The sequence below is a fragment of the Natator depressus genome, chromosome 1, assembly GCF_965152275.1.
Source record: "Natator depressus isolate rNatDep1 chromosome 1, rNatDep2.hap1, whole genome shotgun sequence".
Lineage (NCBI taxonomy): Eukaryota > Metazoa > Chordata > Testudines > Cheloniidae > Natator > Natator depressus.
The window spans coordinates 27,467,455-27,489,755 of record NC_134234.1 but is presented as its reverse complement, the minus strand read 5'-3'; the positions used below and the strand labels follow the sequence as shown (position 1 = coordinate 27,489,755).

General features: G+C 39.0%; 1 protein-coding gene across 4 annotated transcripts in view; it reads right to left on the bottom strand.

Moving 5' to 3' along the window:
* DEUP1 (deuterosome assembly protein 1) overlaps positions 1-22,301 on the bottom strand; it is a 72,769-nt gene that overhangs the window by 45,306 nt on the left and 5,162 nt on the right. For 3 of the 4 annotated variants that reach the window (XM_074956620.1, XM_074956606.1, XM_074956626.1), the window contains exons 3-7: positions 13,878-14,049; positions 12,446-12,541; positions 6,010-6,144; positions 3,914-4,027; positions 318-530 (exon numbers count right to left, since the gene is read on the bottom strand). In XM_074956620.1, coding sequence (XP_074812721.1) covers positions 318-530; positions 3,914-4,027; positions 6,010-6,144; positions 12,446-12,541; positions 13,878-14,049 — 730 coding nt within the window. The remainder of the gene's footprint in view (positions 1-317; positions 531-3,913; positions 4,028-6,009; positions 6,145-12,445; positions 12,542-13,877; positions 14,050-22,301) is intronic. The other variant, XM_074956614.1, reaches the window with a different exon arrangement.

The following is a 22,301-nucleotide window of genomic DNA, read 5'->3' as shown; positions in this document are numbered from 1 at the left end:
ATACAGTGAATGAAGCTGGGTTTCTCTGGTGAAGTGTGAGGTGTAAAGTGTGAGGTCTAAAACAGACAAAAATAAAATAAAGGACAGTACTGCATATCAAAAACATTTTTGTTTTCTCTTGTGTGTCATTCAAAAGATGGTACATCTGGCAGCACATTATGGTTTTGTAAATAAAGTACTCTACATAATAATCCTCCATATAAGCATTCCAAAGGAATTTTGAAAATGTATTCCTCAATAATTAATGCTTCAACATTAATTCCTTTAGCTTTATTCCACTGTACTTATAGAGAAGAAATGCTGTTACTAGTTATTACCTGGCACTGTGTTTGGTACACTGTTAGTTCCTGTTGTAGTTTTAGATTTTCCTCTTGTAACTTATTCCTGTTTATTGCTATTTCATTCACAGTTGACTTTAATTTTTCAATAATGAATTCATCCCTCTCAATTTTGGATTGGCTGGAGGTAGCTGCGTCTTCCTGTTTCTGGTTCTTATTGCTGATTTGGAATCGATAATTCTGTGTCTGTTTCTATAGAACAAGGAAATAATTTCAGTGAAATTCAAAAATTATATTTCATCCCTTTGGTCCAGTCCACTACCAATAAAATCAATAGCGGTCTTTTCATTAACTACAATGGGAGTTGGATAGAGCACCACAAGAGGCTGGTGCATGCTGGAGGATTTCCTTGCTGCTTCTCCAAAGGACAAGGGATGTTTCACTCTTGTCTTTATTGGGCCTCAAATCCCTTGCCCTCAGTGGAAGAATGTGTAGAAACTCTGAAAATTTAAGTTTGCAGAATTTCTCAAAGAGTTTTCCCTTCTTGTGCTTATTTCCCTAGAAGGGAAAGATACAGACCTAATGTGAGTAAATTCTAATGTGAATGTAATGATATATTTGGACCAAATAGCTACAGAAAAATAATTAGTTGAGGGCAATTTTGCCCTCCAATACACTAACCTCAATAAGAGTTGTGTATGTGCATTTGAGGGCAGAAATTTGCCCTTGACTTTTAAGCTAACACCACACAATCCACATATAAAAAACCCAGTTAGTTACACAGTAACTGTGCTTCTCTGAGATGATTGCCCACTTGGATCCACTCAACTGGGGAATAATTGTACCTTCAGAATCTTCTAGAAAGCACTGTTACACAGGGATCTGAGTTGAAGGTATAATGCTGGAGAAGGAGCCAGAATTTACCAATGTACATTGCCAAAGAGCCACAGTAATACATCAGCAGCCCCCCATCAGCTCCCCCTCATCAGTGCCTCCCACCTACTGGCAGCCCCGCTGATCAGTGCCTCCCCATCCCTCCCCGCACCTCCCAATCAGCTGTTCTGTGGAGTGCAGGAGGCTCTGGGGGGAGGAGCGAGGGCACAGCAGGCTCAGGGGAGGGGTTGGGAAGGGGTGGAGTGGGGGCAGGGCCTGTGGCAAAGCCAGGGGGTAAGCAGTGAGCACACACCCGCCTCCCCCCCCACAGTGGAAAATTGGTGCCTGTAGCTCCAGCCCCGGAGTCAATGTCTATACAAGGAGCTGCATATTAACTTCTGAACAGCCGTATGTGCTCTGGAGCCACAGATTGGCCACCCCTGGTATAATGGGATTGGCCTCCAACCATCCTGTAGTCCCTTTTACTAATTAAGGAATCCTTGAACTGAAAGTTAGGGAAGGTAGGCAGTGTTTATGGATCCACAGTCACCTTGGAAAATCAGTTACTATGGTAACCACTTTCACTGTTTCAAGAATTGACCACGTGGACCCCTACTCCTGGAAGATTAACAAGCAGCAGTAATTATCCAGAAGATGGGTCTGAATTAGCTGAAAAATGACAATAGAACTGCTCCTTCAAATTGGGCATCAGATCTAGAGCTCACTTGAAAGAGTAATGCTGCATAAAAAAGTGTACAGAGCTACAAGTAGCATATTTCGTTGATGGAGGCAGTGAGAAGGCATACTATAGACTGTCTTAGGCCCTATTTTGTGTGTTCTGATATCTTTTGGTGACTTAACACCCTTCTAAACTGAGGTAAACTGACCCAAGGTTTTATCCTCATATTACACAAAGTGCTAGATCAACAAAAGTATTTAGGCACCTATCTGCCTGTGGCCATATTCAATACCAGCATGCCTTCTTATGGGATAGACTGGTGCAGCAGTGACTCTGCCTCTGTTTCTCTCAGGGCCTTCAGCTGATCTATCCAGCTTCCAATACCTTCCAGGTGATTTAGCCCTCCAGTTAGGTCACATAGCAGTTCCACCCCTCCCAGGGTACCCAAAGTCCAAAATAAATGCAAAGAAATATAAACTATTTCCTTCTCTCTGGAAGGCCCTGAGAGGGAACAGTCCACCCCAGATCTTGGCCCCAGCCAGGCTTCTCCACAAGACTGATAGCCTGGAGCCTATATCCTGGATGGCATGGAACCTATCTTTATGCAAGAAGGCTTTTATAGTTGTATAATCTATCGAGATTCCAAAAAAAATATACTCTTTGTGCTAGGATTAAAGTAAATAAAAAAATAAAAAATTGACTGACCGAGTAACTATATAAACAAAACAGTAACCCCCAAAGCCAATGAGGAGAGAACAGAGGACAACTTGCTGAACCTTTGGTGGTCAAGATGACTGGAAGGTGTGCCAAGCCACTTCAACTGTTATAATCCCAGATATCAGAGCAAGGAGAGAAGGATGAGCGGACACATCAAACATTACTTTCTAGAAGATTTTTGAGTTTGAATTCTGGGGCTGCACTGTTCTCATGAATGGGGATCAATATAGACAATTACTGGATGAACACTAATAGTTTGCACTACTCACTTTGCAAGTTTTCTTGTAGTACGGATCATCCTAATGAACTGTATATTAATAAATAGCATAGAAGAGATGTCACCTAGACAAGAACCTGAAGAAGATCCTCTATGCATCATGCTTTTTTAAAGTAAAACTGAGTATACATTATTTTCCCATATTTATCTATTCCAAATATTGTAATACTCACCTTGGTACATACTCACAATGCACAAGAAAAACTTAAATAAAAACTACTCCAAGTATCAAGTATTAGTTGTTTCAGAGAGGATTCTCCTGGATTTAGAGCAATTTGTGTACATTAATTCTTCTTTAGAGTCACGGTAAATTTAGCAGTGTTTTAGAGAGACAAGACGAGTGAGGTAATATCTTTTATTGGACCAACTTCTGTTGGTGATAGAGACAAGCTTTTGAGCTTACATAGAGCTCTTCTTTAGGTCTGGGAAAGTTACTCAGAAGGTCACAGCTAAATACAAGGTGGAATAGATCGTTTAGCATAAAGAGTTAACATGTAAGAGACTGTTCAAGGTAAAGTGGGCAGTTAACGTCTCTGCAGTCATTGAACAAAGGAGGCTAGTGGGTTATAGATTGTTGTAATGAGCCATATATCCAATGTCTTTATTGAGTCCATGATTTTTAGTGTCTATCAAAGTTATGAATTTAAGATCCCAGGCTCATCTTTTTAAAGTGACAAGGATTCCTTTGAGGATGAGGACTGAGAGATCAGATACAGAGTGATTGTTTTCTGAAAAGTGTTCACCCAGGGGCAATATGGTGCTTTTGTCTTTTATCATTTTTCTGTGTGAGTTAATTTGAGAACATAGTCTCATTTCACCCACATAGTTGTTATTCGGGCACTTAGTGCACTGGATGAGATATACCATGTTGTGATAGGCATATACAGGACCTTTTTCACCAAACAGAAATTAGTCCAATAAAATATATTACCTTATCTACCTTGTTTCTGTAATACCCTGAGACCAACACAGCTACAACACCACTGCAAACAGTGTTTTAGAAACATTTTAGCATTAGTTAAAACAGCTCTTTAGCTGAGCTCATGATTCAATTAATATTTTTCTAAAGCAGGAAGGCAGGAATTATACCTGAAATAAATTACACTTCTCAGACAATAATTTTCGTTGCGCATCTAAAGAAATGAGATGGTTTTGATATAGTGTCTCCTTCTGATCCCATTCTTTTGATTTTGCTTTAAATTCCTGAAAAAAAGCAACACAAGGTCATTAAGCCTTGAAATCATTTTTCTCCAAGTTGTACTAGCGCACTCTTCATAATGAACACTCAGATTTTTTTATAGCTCTAAGAAAAGTCACTTGTGTAATTAATATATATTTATTATTAATAATGAGGGACAATCAAATCTGTGGAAAGAAAATAAGTCAGCAAATGTAAAAAAAGGTTTTTCATTTTCTTGCAAGAAGAGAAAACTCCAGCACTTGAAAAAGCTGTTATTCTGAGCAAGCTGAATAACATGCACAATAATTGAAGTAAAATGTTAGAAACATTTTTAAAGTTTCATATATCTTCAGTTGTTGTAGACCTTAGAGGCCTGATTCACCACTGTGTTACTCCAGTTTTATACAGTGTAATTCTTTTGATTTCAATGGAGTTACACCAGTACAAATAGGAATAATGCAGCAGTAAGTCAGGCTCTTGGTGTTCAGATGAACAATTTCAGTGCTGGAATTTTTATATTTTTTCTTAAGAATGTGGGAGGGCAGCTAAGGGGGAAACATTTCCTCTCTTGCCGCTCTTTCTGGTAATGGTTTTTTTGCGGTTTTTTAAGGGGTAGGAGGAATTCCTGCCTTGAGTCCACAGAATTTAAACCCAAACCTGATTAGCAATTTCTGTTATTTTCATATTTCTGTAACAGAGCTGAGTGTATTTTAGTTAGTTGTTTAAAGGTTTTAGAATTTAAATATTCATAACTAGACTTTGAAGATTATACCCAATAAAATAATTAGTAGTACTCCATAGCTATTGTAGATTGTTGCTTTTTCAGCTTGGATAAAGAATCAAAGTAACAATGCATTGACTTACACACAAAAAACCACCCTAAAATATCTTTAAAACCCAGACTAGGAACTTCATTTTTCCAAATGAAAATGTAGGGTCCAGAGACCTAGATGAATTTGTGCAGTTTCCTTAACTCAGTGTAATTTATGAATTTTGAACAATCAGATTCTGTTTGCTGCATCTATGCCCTATGAAGCTGATTGATTCATAATTTTTCTATACTTTTACTACTGTCTGTTTCTGAATTATAACCAAATATAAACAACTTTTATTTCTTCACAACATCAGATACAATGCATATTCATCTGACTACAAAGTGAGGACTACAGGTTCAAGGCACTAGTAAAGTATTGCTGAGCTTGAGTAGATTTTCAATACAGTAATTATTTTCTTAAAACTAGACTCTGCTGAATACATTCCAAGCATTCATTTTTTATACTGCATAATTTACTAACTGGTAGCACTGTGTTGCATTATATTCATGTTCAAACCTTGGATAAGGTCATTCTCAGATTAGCAGGTTGTGAGAGTGTCATGGAAGATATATATTTAGCCCTAGATAGATGAATAAACCATGCATTACTCTTGTAGTAACAACTGTTAGCCACTCTGGTGGGCTCCAAGTGACAGATTTTATAATAGTGTGGGCTTTGCCATGTGGAAGAGATAGCCACACTTCTACTGGAGGGCTGGTGATGTGCCCTATCAGGCAGGAACAATCCTCTGTGGTGGGAGGAGTTAATCCTATGCGCTGTGTTATGCAAGAAGTCAGACTAGATAATCAGATTGGTCCCTTCTAGTCTTGAAATCTATTACAACTAATTAATAATGACCATAACATGAAAAGCCTAGAACATCCCCCTGAATGCAAAAATTCTCCTGAACCATTGCCTTATTATATAATATGTCTTTCATAGATTAGGAACAGAGTAATTGTTTATTTCAAATTTAAATTTATGAGCTGGCTGATCTATATTAACAGGGCTATAAACAGCGTTAATAAAATTAATGCCTCTGAAGAACAGAAAACGCTGTCAACACACGGCTCTTTCCATATTTTATACAGAACACTGTACATGCTTATGGGATTTACAGCCTGAAACTGTAAACCAAGTATGAATCCTGAAGATTAACTAGGTCTACTATAACAGCAAAACATACTTACTTCCAATTTCTGGTTTAAATTGCTCAGTTCAAATGGAGTTTCCAGATTTTCTGCACATATTTCTTTACTGTGAACCCTATCTTGTTTTATCTGGTGTAACTGTAGTTTTTCATAGCTTTGTGTCAGTTTACAAAACTAAAAATTAAAGGAGATATGAATATTAAGAATATGTGTCTTCTATCTCAGATAATCTTTTATTTAAGTCATAATTGGTAAATGCAGTGAAGTTTAAACATCCTAATTAGTGAATCTCTGTAACAAAGCACCAGTTACTAAAACTAAATTATTAAAGATGAACAAGACTAAGCTTTCATATAACCCTGAGTGTTTATTAACTGCCCAGTTAAACACAGATTTACTTCACAGTTGTTTTTTTTTATTGAAATTTTGTATGGCACTTTTATTTTTAACCACGTAAAGTAAATTCTTGTACTGTATTTATATGAATTGTTTTACATTTGTTTAGTGCCATCTTGTGTTGACAATTTTTAAAAATACTTCAGTAACCAGAATAAGGGATTAACTGGTTTATATTCACTTATTCATGAAGACCTTTAGCAGTTTAAGGTATTTAAATGCTTAATTTTAACATTAAAACTGTTGCTATATTGGTCCCATTACCTTGGGATCATCAGGTACCAAATAATACCAAATATAACTCTGCATACTGATACCTATAATGAAGGGATGGCTCTGGAGCCATGGAAAGAATAGGGAGGTAGCAAACAGGACGACAAGGAACAACTCAGGTGCTGGGTACAAGAGGGAAGAAGGTAAGCTAAGCAGCAGAAGACATTGGTGACAGAATAGAGGGAGGGAATCAGGCAGTAGCAGGAGGATGCTCGGAGGGGTTGAGGTGGAAGTAACTGGGCCATACTTAAAATGGCCATTATCACCATATTTGCCAATATTTTACAATTTTTACCAAGGACACTTCTCCAAATAATCTGGAAGTGTAGTAGCTGCCAGTCCTTCAGCCACCAGAGTTTTGTGTTTACATTCAGTGAATTTTAGCCCTGAGTTAATGTTAATCTTAATTAGCAGGGCCTCAGGATTAACACCCTATATTATTACGATAGATTATTTTTCAGCACTCAGAAGTATGCTAGGCCCCATGCAGAATAAAAGTCATGTCTCAGCCCTGAAGAATTCACATTATAGGTTTAGGTATGACACACAAGTGAGGATAGTAAACAGAGGAGGGGAGGGGAACAAAATGAGGTCAGAAAAGGATTACACTAATCAGATCATGTGGTTACTTATTTTAGCCATGTATATAAACTGATACATCTGGGGTAGGGAGGCTTTATACTCATCTTCTTCAGGACAGAATTGCGCTTTTAGGTGGGATCTGAATGAGGAAAGAGTGAGTGGTAGCTTAGTGAATCAGAATTTGAAGGACGTTCCATGTAAAGAGATGCATGAAAGAAGGCAAAGAAGCAAAAGAAGGAAAATGTAATGAACGGGGCATCAAGTATGGCATGTCTGGCAGAACAAAGGAAGTTGCAGAAAGCAAAAGGGGCAGGTGGCAATTGAAGCCAGGAGAGAGTGATGTATGGCTTTGCAAGCCAGAACAAGAAGTTTGCACTTCATACATGTACAGCAATAAGAAATCAGTGAGAAGATTCAAAAAGGGGTTGAAATGGTCTGAGTGCTGGATAATAAAGACAATTTTGGCAAGCTAAGACCCAAGACCAGAGAGAAAGAAATTAATTTGACTGTTGTTAAGATGGATAGGAATGGTCAGATTTTTTTTAGATTTTTTAAAAATATTATGAAGGGAACAGGTAGGATTTGCTCATGGCCTGGATGTGCAGAAGAAAGAAATACACTCAAGGGCACAACTGTCATGAAAGACTACATTAATTATTCATTATTCATTAATTATTATTATTTCTTATTTATTATTATGAGGAAGTTCTATGGCCTATTTTATATAGGAGGTCATACTACACAATGGTCCTCTCTGGCCTTGGAATCTATGAATCTATGACTGCCAAGTTGTGAGTCTCAGTAACAGAGAGGATGGTGAAGTTGTTAGCAGAAACAGAAAATGATGGCAGTGGAGAGCATATGGAGAAAAAGTTAGATCATGTTTAACTTGAGATGATGGCAAGCCATCCAAGATACCACAGCGATAACAGGAAACGTGACAATGTTAGGGAGGATTTAGATCTGATGTCATTTATGGATTATTTAATTGTACCAAAATCCACCCCACAACTAGTGCTAAAAAAACCAATTACTTACTGGTACAGTAACTATTATTCGAGATGTGTCGTGCACATACATAGTTCACTGTAAGTGTAAGTGCGCTCAGTGCACTGGAGCCAAAGACTTCTGCCAGCATAATCACCAGGCAGCACATCAGGCAGCATTTGCTCTCCTCGTGCTCAGAGTGATGGCATAAAAGGGGTGTGACTGCAGCTTCCCCCTCTGTTCCTTCACACCACTGCCTATCTAATATCCAGAATAGTGGGGAAGGCAGAAGGGTTGAAGAATGTATATGTGCACAATACATCTTGAAGAACAAAAGTTACTGTACAGGTAAATAACTGTTCTTCCTCCTACGTGATTGTGCACATATACAATCCACTGTACATAACAAGGTAGTGTTGGCCACACTGATGGCCACTTGGAGTGATGTTCAGGCAGTGACGTGTCCTTCAGAGATCATGGCCAAGAACTGTTCTTTGTATTCTTCAGGCAATTTTGTCCCCCAGTTGGAAACTGCTCACCAATTAATCCAATCTTTTAAACTTATCCTTTGAAGTGGCCCTAGGATGAGACTGCTTTGAACACTCATTGGCTACCATAACCACAAGGGATTCTAGGACAGGGTGGGTGAAGAAATAATCAAATTCCTGCTGGGGAACCTGATAACACCTGTCCACGTGTTTAGGTATAGGCAGGACAGAGGCCAGCAACTTCCAGAGGTTCTTTGCAGGTTCCAGAAAGGCTTCATTAATGGGACGGACAACCCATTTTGTGGTAGGTGTTTATAAGATATCAAAAAACTTGTGTAGGTGGTCTTGCACAAGCTCTGCCTGCAATCCTAGAGATGTGGCCATGAGGTCCTGAAACACTTTAAAGCCCTCCATTGGGGGCGGGGTGGGGAGGGGGGTGATGTCAACTGTGGTGTGATGGCCTTATGCATGGAAGAAGATGAAGTATGGTGATGGGAACATCTAGGTGTTCTTCTCTTGCATCTTTTTCTGCGAGCTTCAGCAAAGAAGGGGACTGAGGGATGGTAGGAGGATCCTCCCTTGAAGTTTCCAAAAAGGAAGAATGCAATCATCTCCTACACTGAGACTCCAACAGTGGTCTAGACACTCTTGGGGCAGTCCAAGATGCGCAATAAAGCCAAGGGGGGATTCCACTCTTTGAACTGCCCATGAAGGTGATGGGCATAATACAAGGACTTCCTTGTAAAAATGCCAATCTTGCCCCTTGATTCTGGCATGACTAGAGTGTGACCTAAAAGGAGACCTGAAAGACTGTGGAAGAAATACAGGTCTATCATAGTTCAAATTTGAAGAGGAGGTATAACTCTCCTTAGTGAATGGATGAGCATTCCACTTGGCATTCGTGGAAGTCTCAATACCAGCAAAACCTGGTGCTGTCCTAAAGGTACTGACATAGAGGATGTATATGACGGAGCTGGTGGAAGCAGGCAAAATGGCAGGAAGGCAAAAGAATAAGTCAGTCTCAGTGGTGCTGACAGTGCCTTCGTTGAGGGTTGTGATGAAGAAGCCAGTGGAAATGAGGAATATGTGACTGTAAATGATGCTGGTGGCACCGACCTGGTGGAGACTGTAAAGAAAGGTAAGAGGCAAGTGTTCTGCTGCAGGTGCTGGGGGTACTGGACCCAACAGTGCTGGAAACAAACATGTTTTTGATAACAGTGAAGACCGCAAGCTCAATGGCACCAGTGGAAACAGAGTTGACAGTGCTGGTAAGTGTCAGTATTTGTGACCTGACCTTGACGTGGCACTGGAGGACTCATGTGGGGTGAAGAGTGAAACTTCAACCACCTCTCAGATAAAGAATAAAGTTTAAAAAGTTTTAAGGAGGCCACCGGAGAAAAAGAAGAGCAGCATTTTTCAGCAGACTTGGGCTTAGACTCTGGGGCAGCTGGAAGGGTGCTCCTTGTGGCCGAGCTGTTAGTTCTCTTGTGATCAGGGTCATGCACTGCAGAGGGAAGCATTATTTCTTTTATAAGATGGACTTTGAGGTGGAAATCCCTGTTTATTCATCCTCATTGGAAAGGGGGTACAGATAGGACATTTGTCCCTCACATGCCTCTCACCCAGGCAAATTAGGCAGCTTTTGTGCCTATCTGTAACAAAAATCATGGCCCAGCATGTGGCACATTGTTTGAATCTTGGGGATTTGTTCCTTCTAAATTCCTAAATAAAAGGACTCTATCTAATAAACTAAATTATACTAAGGCTAACTATAACCAGAACCTTGTACAATTAGAGAAATCTCTGACTAGTGGCTGGTTAACTGAAGCTGAAGAGCGATGGGGAGCTCCAATTCTTGCTACAGATTGTAAGAAGAACCTGAGAAAGATGTGATGGCCATGCCCCTTTTATGCCATTGGCTTTGAGCATGAGGAAAGCAGGGCAGTATAAGTCACTTGGTGGTAATGGTGGCAAAAGTCTCCGACTCTAGTGCACTGGACTTAGATTATATACTGTGGAATATATATGTACAGAGTCACTCAAAGGAAAACTAGAGTTCTTTTTTTTCACAGTCTAATGCTTAGCTTCTCAGTAACCACACCAAGATGTAAATCTTGTATCTATATTTACAATGCAGGGAAACACTGTAAGTTACAAAAACAGCTTTTGTTTCATAACTGTTTTCTTAAATTACTGAAAGTGGTAGTTAGATGACAACCAAAACATTCTCAGCTTATTTACAAAGCTGTTTGTTTGTCAAGTCAATTTCTCCAACCAAATATAGGCAAACACAGATAAAAGAGAAGACTGAGAAAGGGAAATGAAAGATTAAAAAAAAAAACAGATGCTCCTTTTTATGGTCTCATGATATGTACGTGAGGAATATTGTCACCATCAGGTCAAAATTATAGTTCTTTACTTGGCCATGCCAAGTTCGAGGTCCATCTCAGGTTTGACTGGAAGGCTGATTTGGTGAAGAGGTCTGGTTGTTGAACAAACTATGTCTACATTACAGAGCTTATGCAGGCACAGGCCCCTCGTGTAGACGCAGTATGCGCTCTGACAGGAGGAGTTTTTCTGCTGTTGTAAGACCACCACCTCCCCAAATAACATTATCTATGCCAACAGAAGCACTCTTCTGTTGGCATAGTTGTATCTACACTGGAGGTTTTATCAGCAAACTTATGTCACTAGGGTGTGGCTCTTTTCACACCGCTGACTGACATAGCTATGCTGGTATAAGTTTTAAGTATAGCCCAAGCCTTTGTTTCTTTCCCTTTCCCAGTAGCAGAAAACATTGAAGACACCATCAGATAAGAAAGAAAAGACCAAATCTAGGACTGTCTACGCTACGTTGTTAAATCTGAGAAACACTATGGACTGAAGTTCAGTAAACCTGACACCCATTAGACTCATAGCTAAGAGTGGAAAATAGAGAATAACAGAGAAAAAGGACAGACATGGAGCAAACAAAATAATCAAAAAGCAAAAATGAATCCAACCTGATGCCTCCTCCGTCTGGTTTTTATACCTCCTCTCATGGAATACTACCAATTTGTTCATAGCTGGAGCTATGAACCTGAAAGCTGTTTCCAGAGCTTTTCAGCAGCCTTCATAACACAAATAAACTTAACTTAAAAACAAGACAACCTAGAGTAATCTAAAACATTTCAACATACAGACATATCTCAAATCGAGATTCCCTGTGTGCATCAGCTTCTAATGATCATAACCCTGATCAGGTGATTATAGCCCTTCAAGGTACCTAGTCCATAGTCCACAGGTCTTACATCTGACAGAGGCTCTCTCCATGTCCTTTGATCACATTGTCACAATAAGTCCAGTATGGAGAAGTAGATTCAGAGTTCTCCTTATAGAAATGATAATTGAACCCATGAAAGTGGATACGGTCACCCAAAGTTAAAAAGTGTGACAAATTACCATTCACAAATCCATGAAGACACATCTATTAAATTATACATTAGAAACATTTTTTAGAAAATAGTTAAGGATAAAATTTTTAAATGTAGATAACACAAATTGAACGAGTACAAAAATACTTCATATTTATCAAACCAAATTCTCAACACAAAGTAAGTCTTTAAATAATTCTAAAGAAATATTACCTGATATGATTAGAAATGGAAATATAAAGTGATAAAGTAAGTTTAGAAAACTATTCAAAATCTACTAAACTAACCTGAAAATATTGAACCACTGTAAAATACTGAATCTGACTTTTTCCTTACTTGAGACTTCAGTGCTTGAAGTTGAGCTTCGAAATCCTGAGCCATCTCATATTTAGTCTTCTGCAAGCTGTCTAACTTCTGTCGAAGTATCCCTACCTACATTTAGAATAAACATTCAGTTTTACTTTTTCCAAATAATTCCTAAGAGGCTAATATTTAACATAGACAAAATTGTAAATAGGACTGGTGCACCAAAAGTAAATATTTTTATTGTACTTATTTTAACAAGTTATTAAAAAGTAAAATTAGATACCACAAAACTAAATTGCTTAAGTTTGACATTTTGTACCGAAAAAGTCCATTGCATATTTGCATTATAATTTGATTATAACATTATATAATTGCTTAATGAAAGATCTTGTCTTAGGAGCAATTCCTTAGACCACCAGCTGACCTGAGTAGCTGAGTTGAGAACTAGCAGAACTTCACATCTGCGTGAAATTTTTGCTGGACTGGCCTCATAAATAAGCAGTGCCCATCACTCATTTAAGACAACAATGAACCTCTTTACATTTTTATCTTCACATGTGCACATGTTTATACATTACTTAAAAACAAAAACAAAAACAAACAAACAAACATCCCACTAAAATGAAACAAACTCACAAGCATCGTGGCAACAAAATGTAGGTAAGTCGGAATGACAGAAGAGGTTGCAGTTGTGGATAGTGAAAAAGGTAAAATAGAACCTTACTAAACAGATAGTCTTTCATGTGTGTACAGAAAATCACACCTGCTTTCATTAGTGACAAAAATATTTTTTTTGCTAATTTTTACTCCTATTAACTCTGCAGAGCCAACATACCCAAGAGTTCGCAAGATGGATTTTTGTCCAAATTTCTTTACTAAACTTGAATTACACATATGCAAATTGTTGGGAGACACTAGGATTGCACTATTGTCTATGAATGTACACTCTGCAGATATGACTGTGCATCTGTACAGTGTCTAGCAGAAAGGATGTCTGATCTTTGATCAGTAATCCTAGGTGGTACTGCAATATAAATAATAATTATGATGGAGTTGCCCAGGTGTAAATGAAGGCTTAATTTGGCCTGGAGAACCTTTATAATTAGTGAAGATACACAAGAAGGAAAGAACCCATTTTGACTTTAAAATCCCAGATTGAATTAGCTGGGCTGGCATTTAGAAAAACCAACAAATCAACTTTTTACTTGTAAACAGTGGACATATTTGAACTGGACATAACTGAGACACACAAAACATTGGACTACTCAATGACATTTTTACAGTAATTTTTCAGAGCAGAACCACATTTTAATACAAAATATCAGAGATCATTACTGATCTTTAAAGAATTTGTTCTGTATTCTGATGTGATACACTTAACAGGCATATTTATAAAGTATGCTATTAACTAACTCCCAGAATTAAATGCTTTCTTTATAGGAGATGGTATTCATGTACGTACCTCTTGACCTTTCAGATCCAACTTGCTTTGGGCATTTGCTAATTCTTGATCCCGGACATCCATTCTTGCCTCTAAAGCTCGCACCTTCCTTTCCCATTCCAGTTTCTTGTTGTTTACCATGATATCAATTTGGTGGATTAATTCCTGAAGCTCAGCTTCACATGGAGAAGCTCTAATAATATAAACACAAATTTTTAAAATATTGATTTAGAGAGGAAAAATATTTTATTCAGATTACTGTAATTTATTTACTCTCATCAAAATATCAGGTCTTTAGGGGGTGGGGGCAGGAGGGGAGGAGCATTAAAGCTAAAGGATGTCTTCAACGTAGACAGAATCCCAGTTCATGATTCTTACCTTAGCTTGAAGTTAGGGTTGGAGGCTACAGTGTTTTTTTCAAAGTCCCTACACATGGCGGTTCCAGCATGTATTCTGGACCTCCTATCAAGTATAAATACCTTATCATACTTCCTGATTATAGTCTACCATCCATGTTATTTGATCAGGCAGTGGACTACCTTGGAAGAATCAATGCAACAATAGTGGCCACACAATAGTGCTGCCATATGAACAATATATAGTTGAAGTAGCAGCTTGAGTTCATTATTTTTGTCAAACTGATATTTTCCCCTGCAGATCTGATAGTAGGTCATATAAATAACATGTTTTGCTGAATAGTAAACTTTCATTTCCACCAAGTTCCATCTCTCAAAATCCCAAGTGTGGAGAGTGCCAAACTACATCCTGCCAGACCTGGATTTGGTCATACAACCCATAGCTAATGTAATGGTTCCCAATCTTTATTTGCTGGAGCCCTAAGAAGGGCTGTGAGATAGTGCTTCCATCCCTATGCCTCTATTCTATATTGTTTAGACCATACCCATTACTGTGGGATGTGGGTGCCTTCCAAAGTGAAGGATAAACAGGAAGACCAGCATCTGTCATATGATATTTCTTCTCCATTCACCCTCTCACATTGAAAAGCTATGTCTTCTTCTTTAACTATGAACCTGATTCACTGCTGCATTACTCCAGTTTTACACTGGTGTAACTTCATTTCTGCGGATTTATTCCAGTGTAAAACTAGAGTAATATTGTTGTGAGTCCAGCCTTACCAAAAGAGAGCAACTGAAAAATCAGCATGGTCAAGCTTGATAAGCCAGCTGTAGGGAATATTTTGACTGAACCCTTCTATTAATTTGGGCATTTAAACAAAACCTACCCTGAAAATCCTACAGGGCAAGACTTACATTAGCTGAGTATTTAGAAAGCTTGCACATAGTAAGCACAGATATCCCTACCCAAAAGAAAAGGTGGTTATTCTAATTATTCAAGAGAAAACAGTTAACTCTATCACATATAAGTGAACTGATATTTTCAGAAACAGATTAACTATTTTAATATACAAACATTTTAATTAGAAAAGCTTGATATATTAACAGCATTATTTTTTGTTACAATATCAGACACTTAGATAAGTTTAAAAAACACCTTGCTTCAAGCAGGTTCATTTTTCATTGATGTGATTAGCATCTCTGAGTAGTATACAGACTGTGCTCTTCACATAGTGCAGTAGAAAGTGACAGACACTGGGTATGTCTACGCAAGAGCTGGTGGTGTAATTTCCAGCGTGGATATACATACCTGCTCCAGCTCTGATTGAGGTAGTGTGCTGAAAATAGAAGTGTAGCCCTGGTGATGTGAGCAGCAAGATGGGCTAGCCACCTGAGTATGATCCCATCTGAAACACAGATACATACTTAAGCAGCTAGACCATCCTGCCACTTGCACCGCTGCAGTGACACTACTATTTGTATGGTGGGTGCTAGCCTGATCACAGCTGGAAATTATACCTCCTGCTCTGGTGTACACATATCCATTGTTTTCCCACTATCAAACTGAAGCAATCATTCAGATCCTGCAGTCCTTGTAGAGAAATAACTTCCAGAATGTGACCAAAACAACAAAAGTATTTTAGAGGTCTTTGTGACCAGTTGGCTGACTAATGTGAGGGCTAAAAGGTTGTTAAAACTAAGTCTAGTTAATAAGATTGCTAGTTATGTGACTTTCCCAGTCTGACTGGTAAAAGAGCTCAAGCAACAAAGCATCTCCTATTAAATCAGCAGTTTTACTTTCACTAAAAAGAGAAAAAAGCCTACTCATGAGAAAACATCCTCTTCAGGAGATGAAGAAACCTTTTTCCATTGTACTTGTTCTGTTCCTAAAAGCAGATTTATACAATATCTTCAAACACAAAGTAGTAAGGTTGCCGAACATTTGAAGTTAAGTTTGAAATTCATCCTTTTCAACAGGACTCCTTTGACACTGATGAATGACATTTTTACAATGTTACTTCCAGGTCATGACTCTTCATAAGCAGGAAGGCTATGTCGAGAGATCTGAACAGAGACTAACTAGCCCTGTATTTACATCCCTGAACTGGATATTAAAGGCAGTAAGAGGAAGTGTAATCAGAATCTCAGTATTTGTTGCCTTCTCAATTACAAATAAGTCAGGATATCATCTCATTTTTAAAATTTATTTAAACATTTTCAATAAAGAGAAGGGGTAAACAGTGAGGTGGCAAAGTTTGCAGATGATACTAAACTGCTCAAGATAGTTAAGACCAAAGCAGACTGTGAAGAACTTCAAAAAGATCTCACAAAACTAAGTGATTGGGCAACAAAATGGCAAATGAAATGTAATGTGGACAAATGTAAAGTAATGCACATTGGAAAAAATAACCCCACTTATACATACAATATGATGGGGGCTAATTTAGCTACAACTAATCAGGAGAAAGATCTTGGAGTCACCGTGGATATTTCTCTGAAGACGTCCACACAGTGTGCAGTGGCAGTCAAAAAAGCAAACAGGATGTTAGGAATCATTTAAGAGGGATAGAGAATAAGACGGAAAATATCTTATTGTCCTTACATAAATCCATGGTACGCCCACATCTTGAATACTGCATACAGATGTGGTCCCCTCATCTCAAAAAAGATATATTGGCATTAGAAAAGGTTCAGAAAAGGGCAACTAAAATGATTAGGGGTTTGGAACAGGTCCCATATAAGGAGAGATTAAAGAGGCTAGGACTTTTCAGCTTGGAAAAGAGGAGACTAAGGGGGGATACAATAGAGGTCTATAAAATCATGAGTGGTGTGGAGAAAAGTGAATAAGGAAAAGTTATTTACTTGTTCCCATAATATAAGAACTAGGGGCCACAAAGTGAACTACAGTTGATACCATCTGTTATTTTTCAGGTTCGTTACTATGAGGTCCATATTCCTATAGACTACATTATGCTCCCACTGTACATTAGCAGACTGTGCCTTCCCTTTGTAATGAGTGTGTCTGAGTCCAGTTCACACTGAGGAATCACACCGCAGGAAGCCCCACTATCCAGCTGAAATTGCAGAGGGCATTCACTATTAACAGAGTTGCATGCACAGAGGTTGGTGTTGTCCTTTGTTTCCTTAGTGTCCCAACAGTCTGAACCTGATACGCTCTTGGACTCAAGGAGAGAGTCATGATGTCATCACTGCTGTCTACCTCCCTTTTGTACAAATCTGACTGAATCTTTGAAACCTTCCTCTGCTCTTGCATACACTGACAAAATGGCTCAAATTGCCATATGCAATGCTGCCCTAGCTCAGGGTACTGCTCCTTTAGTCGCGCATGCTTTTTCCAAAAGTAAATGCATTTCAATATGGGTATGATATCCTGGCCACCTGTTCTCCTTTGCTCTTGTCGCATCTCATATACTTCTTGGGGTGTTGTGCCTTCTAGGGTTTTCATCCTGTCTTTTGTGGCTTCTACTGCAAGCCCCATATTTAAGCATCTATGTAATATGACAGGTTTCAGAGTAGCAGCCATGTTAGTCTGTATTCGCAAAAGAAAAGGAGTACTTGTGGCACCCTAGAGACTAACAAATTTATTTGAGCATAAGCTTTCGTGAGACTGCTGAATTGGAATTAATTTGCAAATTGGATACAATTAACTTAGGCTTGAATAGAGACTGGGAGTGGATGGGTCATTACACAAAGTAAAACTATTTCCCTCTCCACCCCCCACTGCTGCAACTGCTGCTGGGAGTAGTGTGACCACAATTAAAGAAAGATGTTGAAAAACTGGAGAGGGTTCAGAGAATAGCCAAAAGAAGTATTAAAGGATTAGAAAACCTGCCTTATAGGGACAGATTTAATCTATGTAGTTTAAAAAAAGAAGGTTAAGGGGTGACTTGATTACAGTCTATAAGTAATTACATGGGGACAAATATTTACTAATGGGCTCTTCAATCTAGTAGAGAAAGGTATAACAGGATCCCATGGCTGGGAGTTGAAGCTAAACAAATTCAGACTGAAAATAAGGTGTACATTTTTTACAGTGAGCAATTTACCAAGAGTCATGGTGGATTCTCCATCACTGACAAATTTTTAAATCAAGATTGGATATTTTTCAAAAAGATATGCTCTGGGATTATTTTGGGGAAGTTCTATGGCAGGGGTGAGCAAACTTTTTGGCCCGAGGGCCACATCTGGGTATAGAAATTGTATGGTGGTCCATGAATGCTCATGAAATTGGGGGGTGGAGGGTGGGAGGGCTCCGGCTGGGGGTGCAGGCTCTGGGATGGGGATGAGGGGTTGCGGGTCCAGGAGGGTTCTCCAGGCTGGGACCTAGGGGTTCGGAGGGCGGGAGAGGGATCAGGGCTGAGGCAGGGGATTGGGGCATGGGAGGGGGCAGGGTAGCAGGCTTACCTCAAGCATTTCCAAGAAACAGTGCTGCCCTGTCCACAGGCACTGCCCCTGCAGCTCGAATTGGCAGCAGTTCCCAGCCAATGGGAGCTGCGGGGGCAGCGTGCTGAGCCCTCTGGCTGCCCCTATGCATAGAAGCCGGAGGGGGGACGTGCCGCTGCTTCTGGGAGCCGTGCGGAGTGAGGCAAGACCCCGACCCCACTCCCCAGCTGGACCGCCAGAGCAGGGCAAGCCCTGGACTCTGCTTCCTGGTGGGAGCTCAAGGGCCATATTAAAACGTCTGGAGGACCGGATGTGGCTCCCGGGCCGTAGTTTGCCCACCCCTGTTCTATGGCCTGTGTTATACAGGAGGAAAGAGAAGATGATCACTATTGTCCCTTCTGCCTTGAATCTATGAATCTATAATTGAGACCCCCCCCTTACTGAAAACTTCCTGCGCCAACAATCTCTGTAGGATAAAGCTATGAGCTGTTTAGATTCAGCAACTCAGCTGAACCCACATATTGTGGTATCACATAGAGAGAGGGGCTGTGAGGTAACCAGGGCAAAACCCATTTAAATTATGCAGTAAATTCCACATCAGTAAATTGATGTAATTTACATGATGACCGAATGGAAGGGAGGGGCTGCATCAGAAAAAGCAAATAGTGTTTGTGTGCAGGTTGTTTACTTTATTCTGCTTAAATCCCATCTTTCCACACCCTCCATGTGTGATTTTTCATCAGGCTTCTGTACTAAATCTTCCAACAAAAATGACAGCTTTGGATAGTGGTTTGTACTGTGGACAACTTTCCACTATGAATACCAATTCAGCTTTCCACATAAACCACAAAATATCTTTCATATTGTAACAACTTTTGGGTCAGAACTGGGTCAGAAGTAGATTAGCAAACTTTAACTATGTCACCCTCTCTTTTGAATCCCTTCACTACTTCACTCTTCTCTATTGTATAAAACATAAGCTTCTTGTCGTCACTTTCAGGTCTTTCATGACCTATCCCTACCTTACCTATCATCTCTCATTTAGTATCGAAACGTTAACTCCGACCTCAAATTAGTCCAAGATGTCAGCCTCTATCATCCACTTGTTAAATTTTCAAACAAGCACCCTTATCCTTGGGACAAGCTCTCAGTAAACATCTGCTAAACCAATTCATTATCTTCCTTCAAACTCTCCTTTGCCTTGAGGTCTACAAAAACATTGTCAATAGTTATGCTGCTTATGTGCTGAGACCACAGCCTACTATGCTGACCATAATGTCTCACTGTGTCTTTGTATTCCCCATCTGTCTGTATCCATCTGTGGTCTCTTGTCTTATACTTAGACTATAAACTCTTTGGGGGCAGGGATTATCTTTTTGTTCTGTGTTGATACAGCACCTAGCACAATGGGTACCTGCTCCATGACTGGGGATTCTAGGCACTATGATAATACATACAATGATAATCATTAATAACCTATTACCAATGACCACTCCTCTCTCTTCTAATTCAGCGATAGTTGATTCTACCCACTAGTCATGCCCCTTTCTTCAATCATCAATTCCATTCATTCTCCTTCTCATGTAGGTTTCTAGACAATTTGTGTAATTTTCCTGGTTGTCCTTATTCTTTATAATAGTTAAAATTTTAATTTAGAAACGGTAATTAAAACCTTATGTTTCAAAAATTGCTATGTCCAGAAAACCATTCTTTCCTTTTTGTGCTCTCTCCTCATTATACTTAGGTTTCGCAGATATCTGGATCATTACCTATGATATTATGTACGTAAATGTGAACCAAAGCCTATGCACAACAATATAGGTTAAGGACAGTTTCATCTTAAATCATAAGTTCATTTGTCTTTAGATCTTTAAACCAGATACTAGAATTATGGTGTTAATGTATTTTTCCTTATTATAGCTTTTAAAAAAGGAATAATGTAATCTGATTATTAATACAATAGCCCATCCGATCTGCTGCTATTAAATTCCATAAAATTTAACAGAACAAATATGCCATATTCATACTATGTGCTGCACACTCTCTCAATCTTGTTGGCCGCAGTGCTGTTGATTAGTTGTCCAGTGGCAGTAAGTTTTTTCTCAACAGTCCAGTTACTTTATACATTTTTCTCTGCCTCAGCACACCGATGGGCAGTTCTTAAAACATATTTGGGCAATGATCGTGTGTTGAAATTTCTTTCTAATACTCACTGGGAGGCACATGCAGTGGTAACAAGTGCAATTCTGGAGTCCTACTCAAAGATTGTGGATGCATTAGAAAGTATAGCTGAACACCAATCACAAAAGGGAAAAACTGTACAAGAGGCAGAAAACGTTGCAAACAAGATGCAAGAACTAGAGTTTGTATTCATGTTGACCATGTGGAATGAAATTTTACAACACTTTTACCACACAAGTCAAGCTCTCCAAGAAAAAGAATTGGATTTGAAAACATGTGCAGACCTCTGTCAATCATTAGCAGACCACTTACACACTTTGAGGAATGATTTCGAAAGATTTGAAGACATATCAAAAGATATCTTGCCTGATACTAACTACAAAGAAGCCCAGTCCCGCAAGCGAATCAGGAAAAAACAAGCAAATGATAGCTGTGCAACAGAAACAGCATTGAATCCTAGAGACAAATTTCACGTATCTACTTACTACGCTATAACTGATATACTTGAAGCTCATATGAAGAGGAGAGGTGAAGTGTACAAAGAAGTATCAAGTAGATTTTCTTTTCTAAGCGATATGGACTTATCGGACGAACAATATTCACAAGATTCCCAGAAGCTAGTTGACTCATACCCTGTTGACTTGAACACGAATTTCTGTGGAGAAGTATGGCAGTTCCACTGTTATATGCAAGCAAAGTTTAATGGAACAGGAAAAATGAAATTCAGTCCCACTGATCTTCATGGCACAATATTGAAAGAGGGAATACAATGTGTATTTCCAAATGTAGAGATCGCACTACATATTTTTCTAACATGGATGATTACTAACTGCTCTGCAGAATGCTCTTTTTCTCAAAGAATAAAAATCCCTCAGAGAATAACAATGTGTCAGGACAGACTTGATTCACTTTCCCTATTGTGTATGGAAGCGGACATGCTTCGTCAAGCCCTGGCTGGGATGATTTAACTGGGAATTGGTCCTGCTTCGAGCAGGGGGTTGGACTAGATGACCTTCTGGGGTCCCTTCCAACCCTGATATTCTATGATTCTATGATTCTAAGTCAGCTTCGATGAACTTATCCAGAATTTTGCAATCAGAAAATCTAGAAAGAAGCTATTTTAATTTCAGCATACATGTAAGTTTTATGTCATTTCAAAAAATAAAATTTTATTTTATGGTATAGCATTGTTTTTATTTTGAATTACATATGGGGGGGCACCATAATCTTTTCAGTGCTTAGGGCCTCGAAAGGTCTTAATCCGGCCCTGAGCAGAGGTATGTGGCACTGGTGGAAAAGAGTAAAAGGATGCTTTACGACCCCCTGCTCCCTTCTAGCAGCAAGCAGGATGGGCCATTGTCTGGCTATATGTATGCGGACTTGCATTTGAAGCTGATAAATGTCTCATTAATGTGTACATATGTAGGGCTAGATTCTGCCACCCTTATGTTTATTAGTACAGTGCTTTGCAACAAGTTGCATTGATTTAAATGATACTATTTGT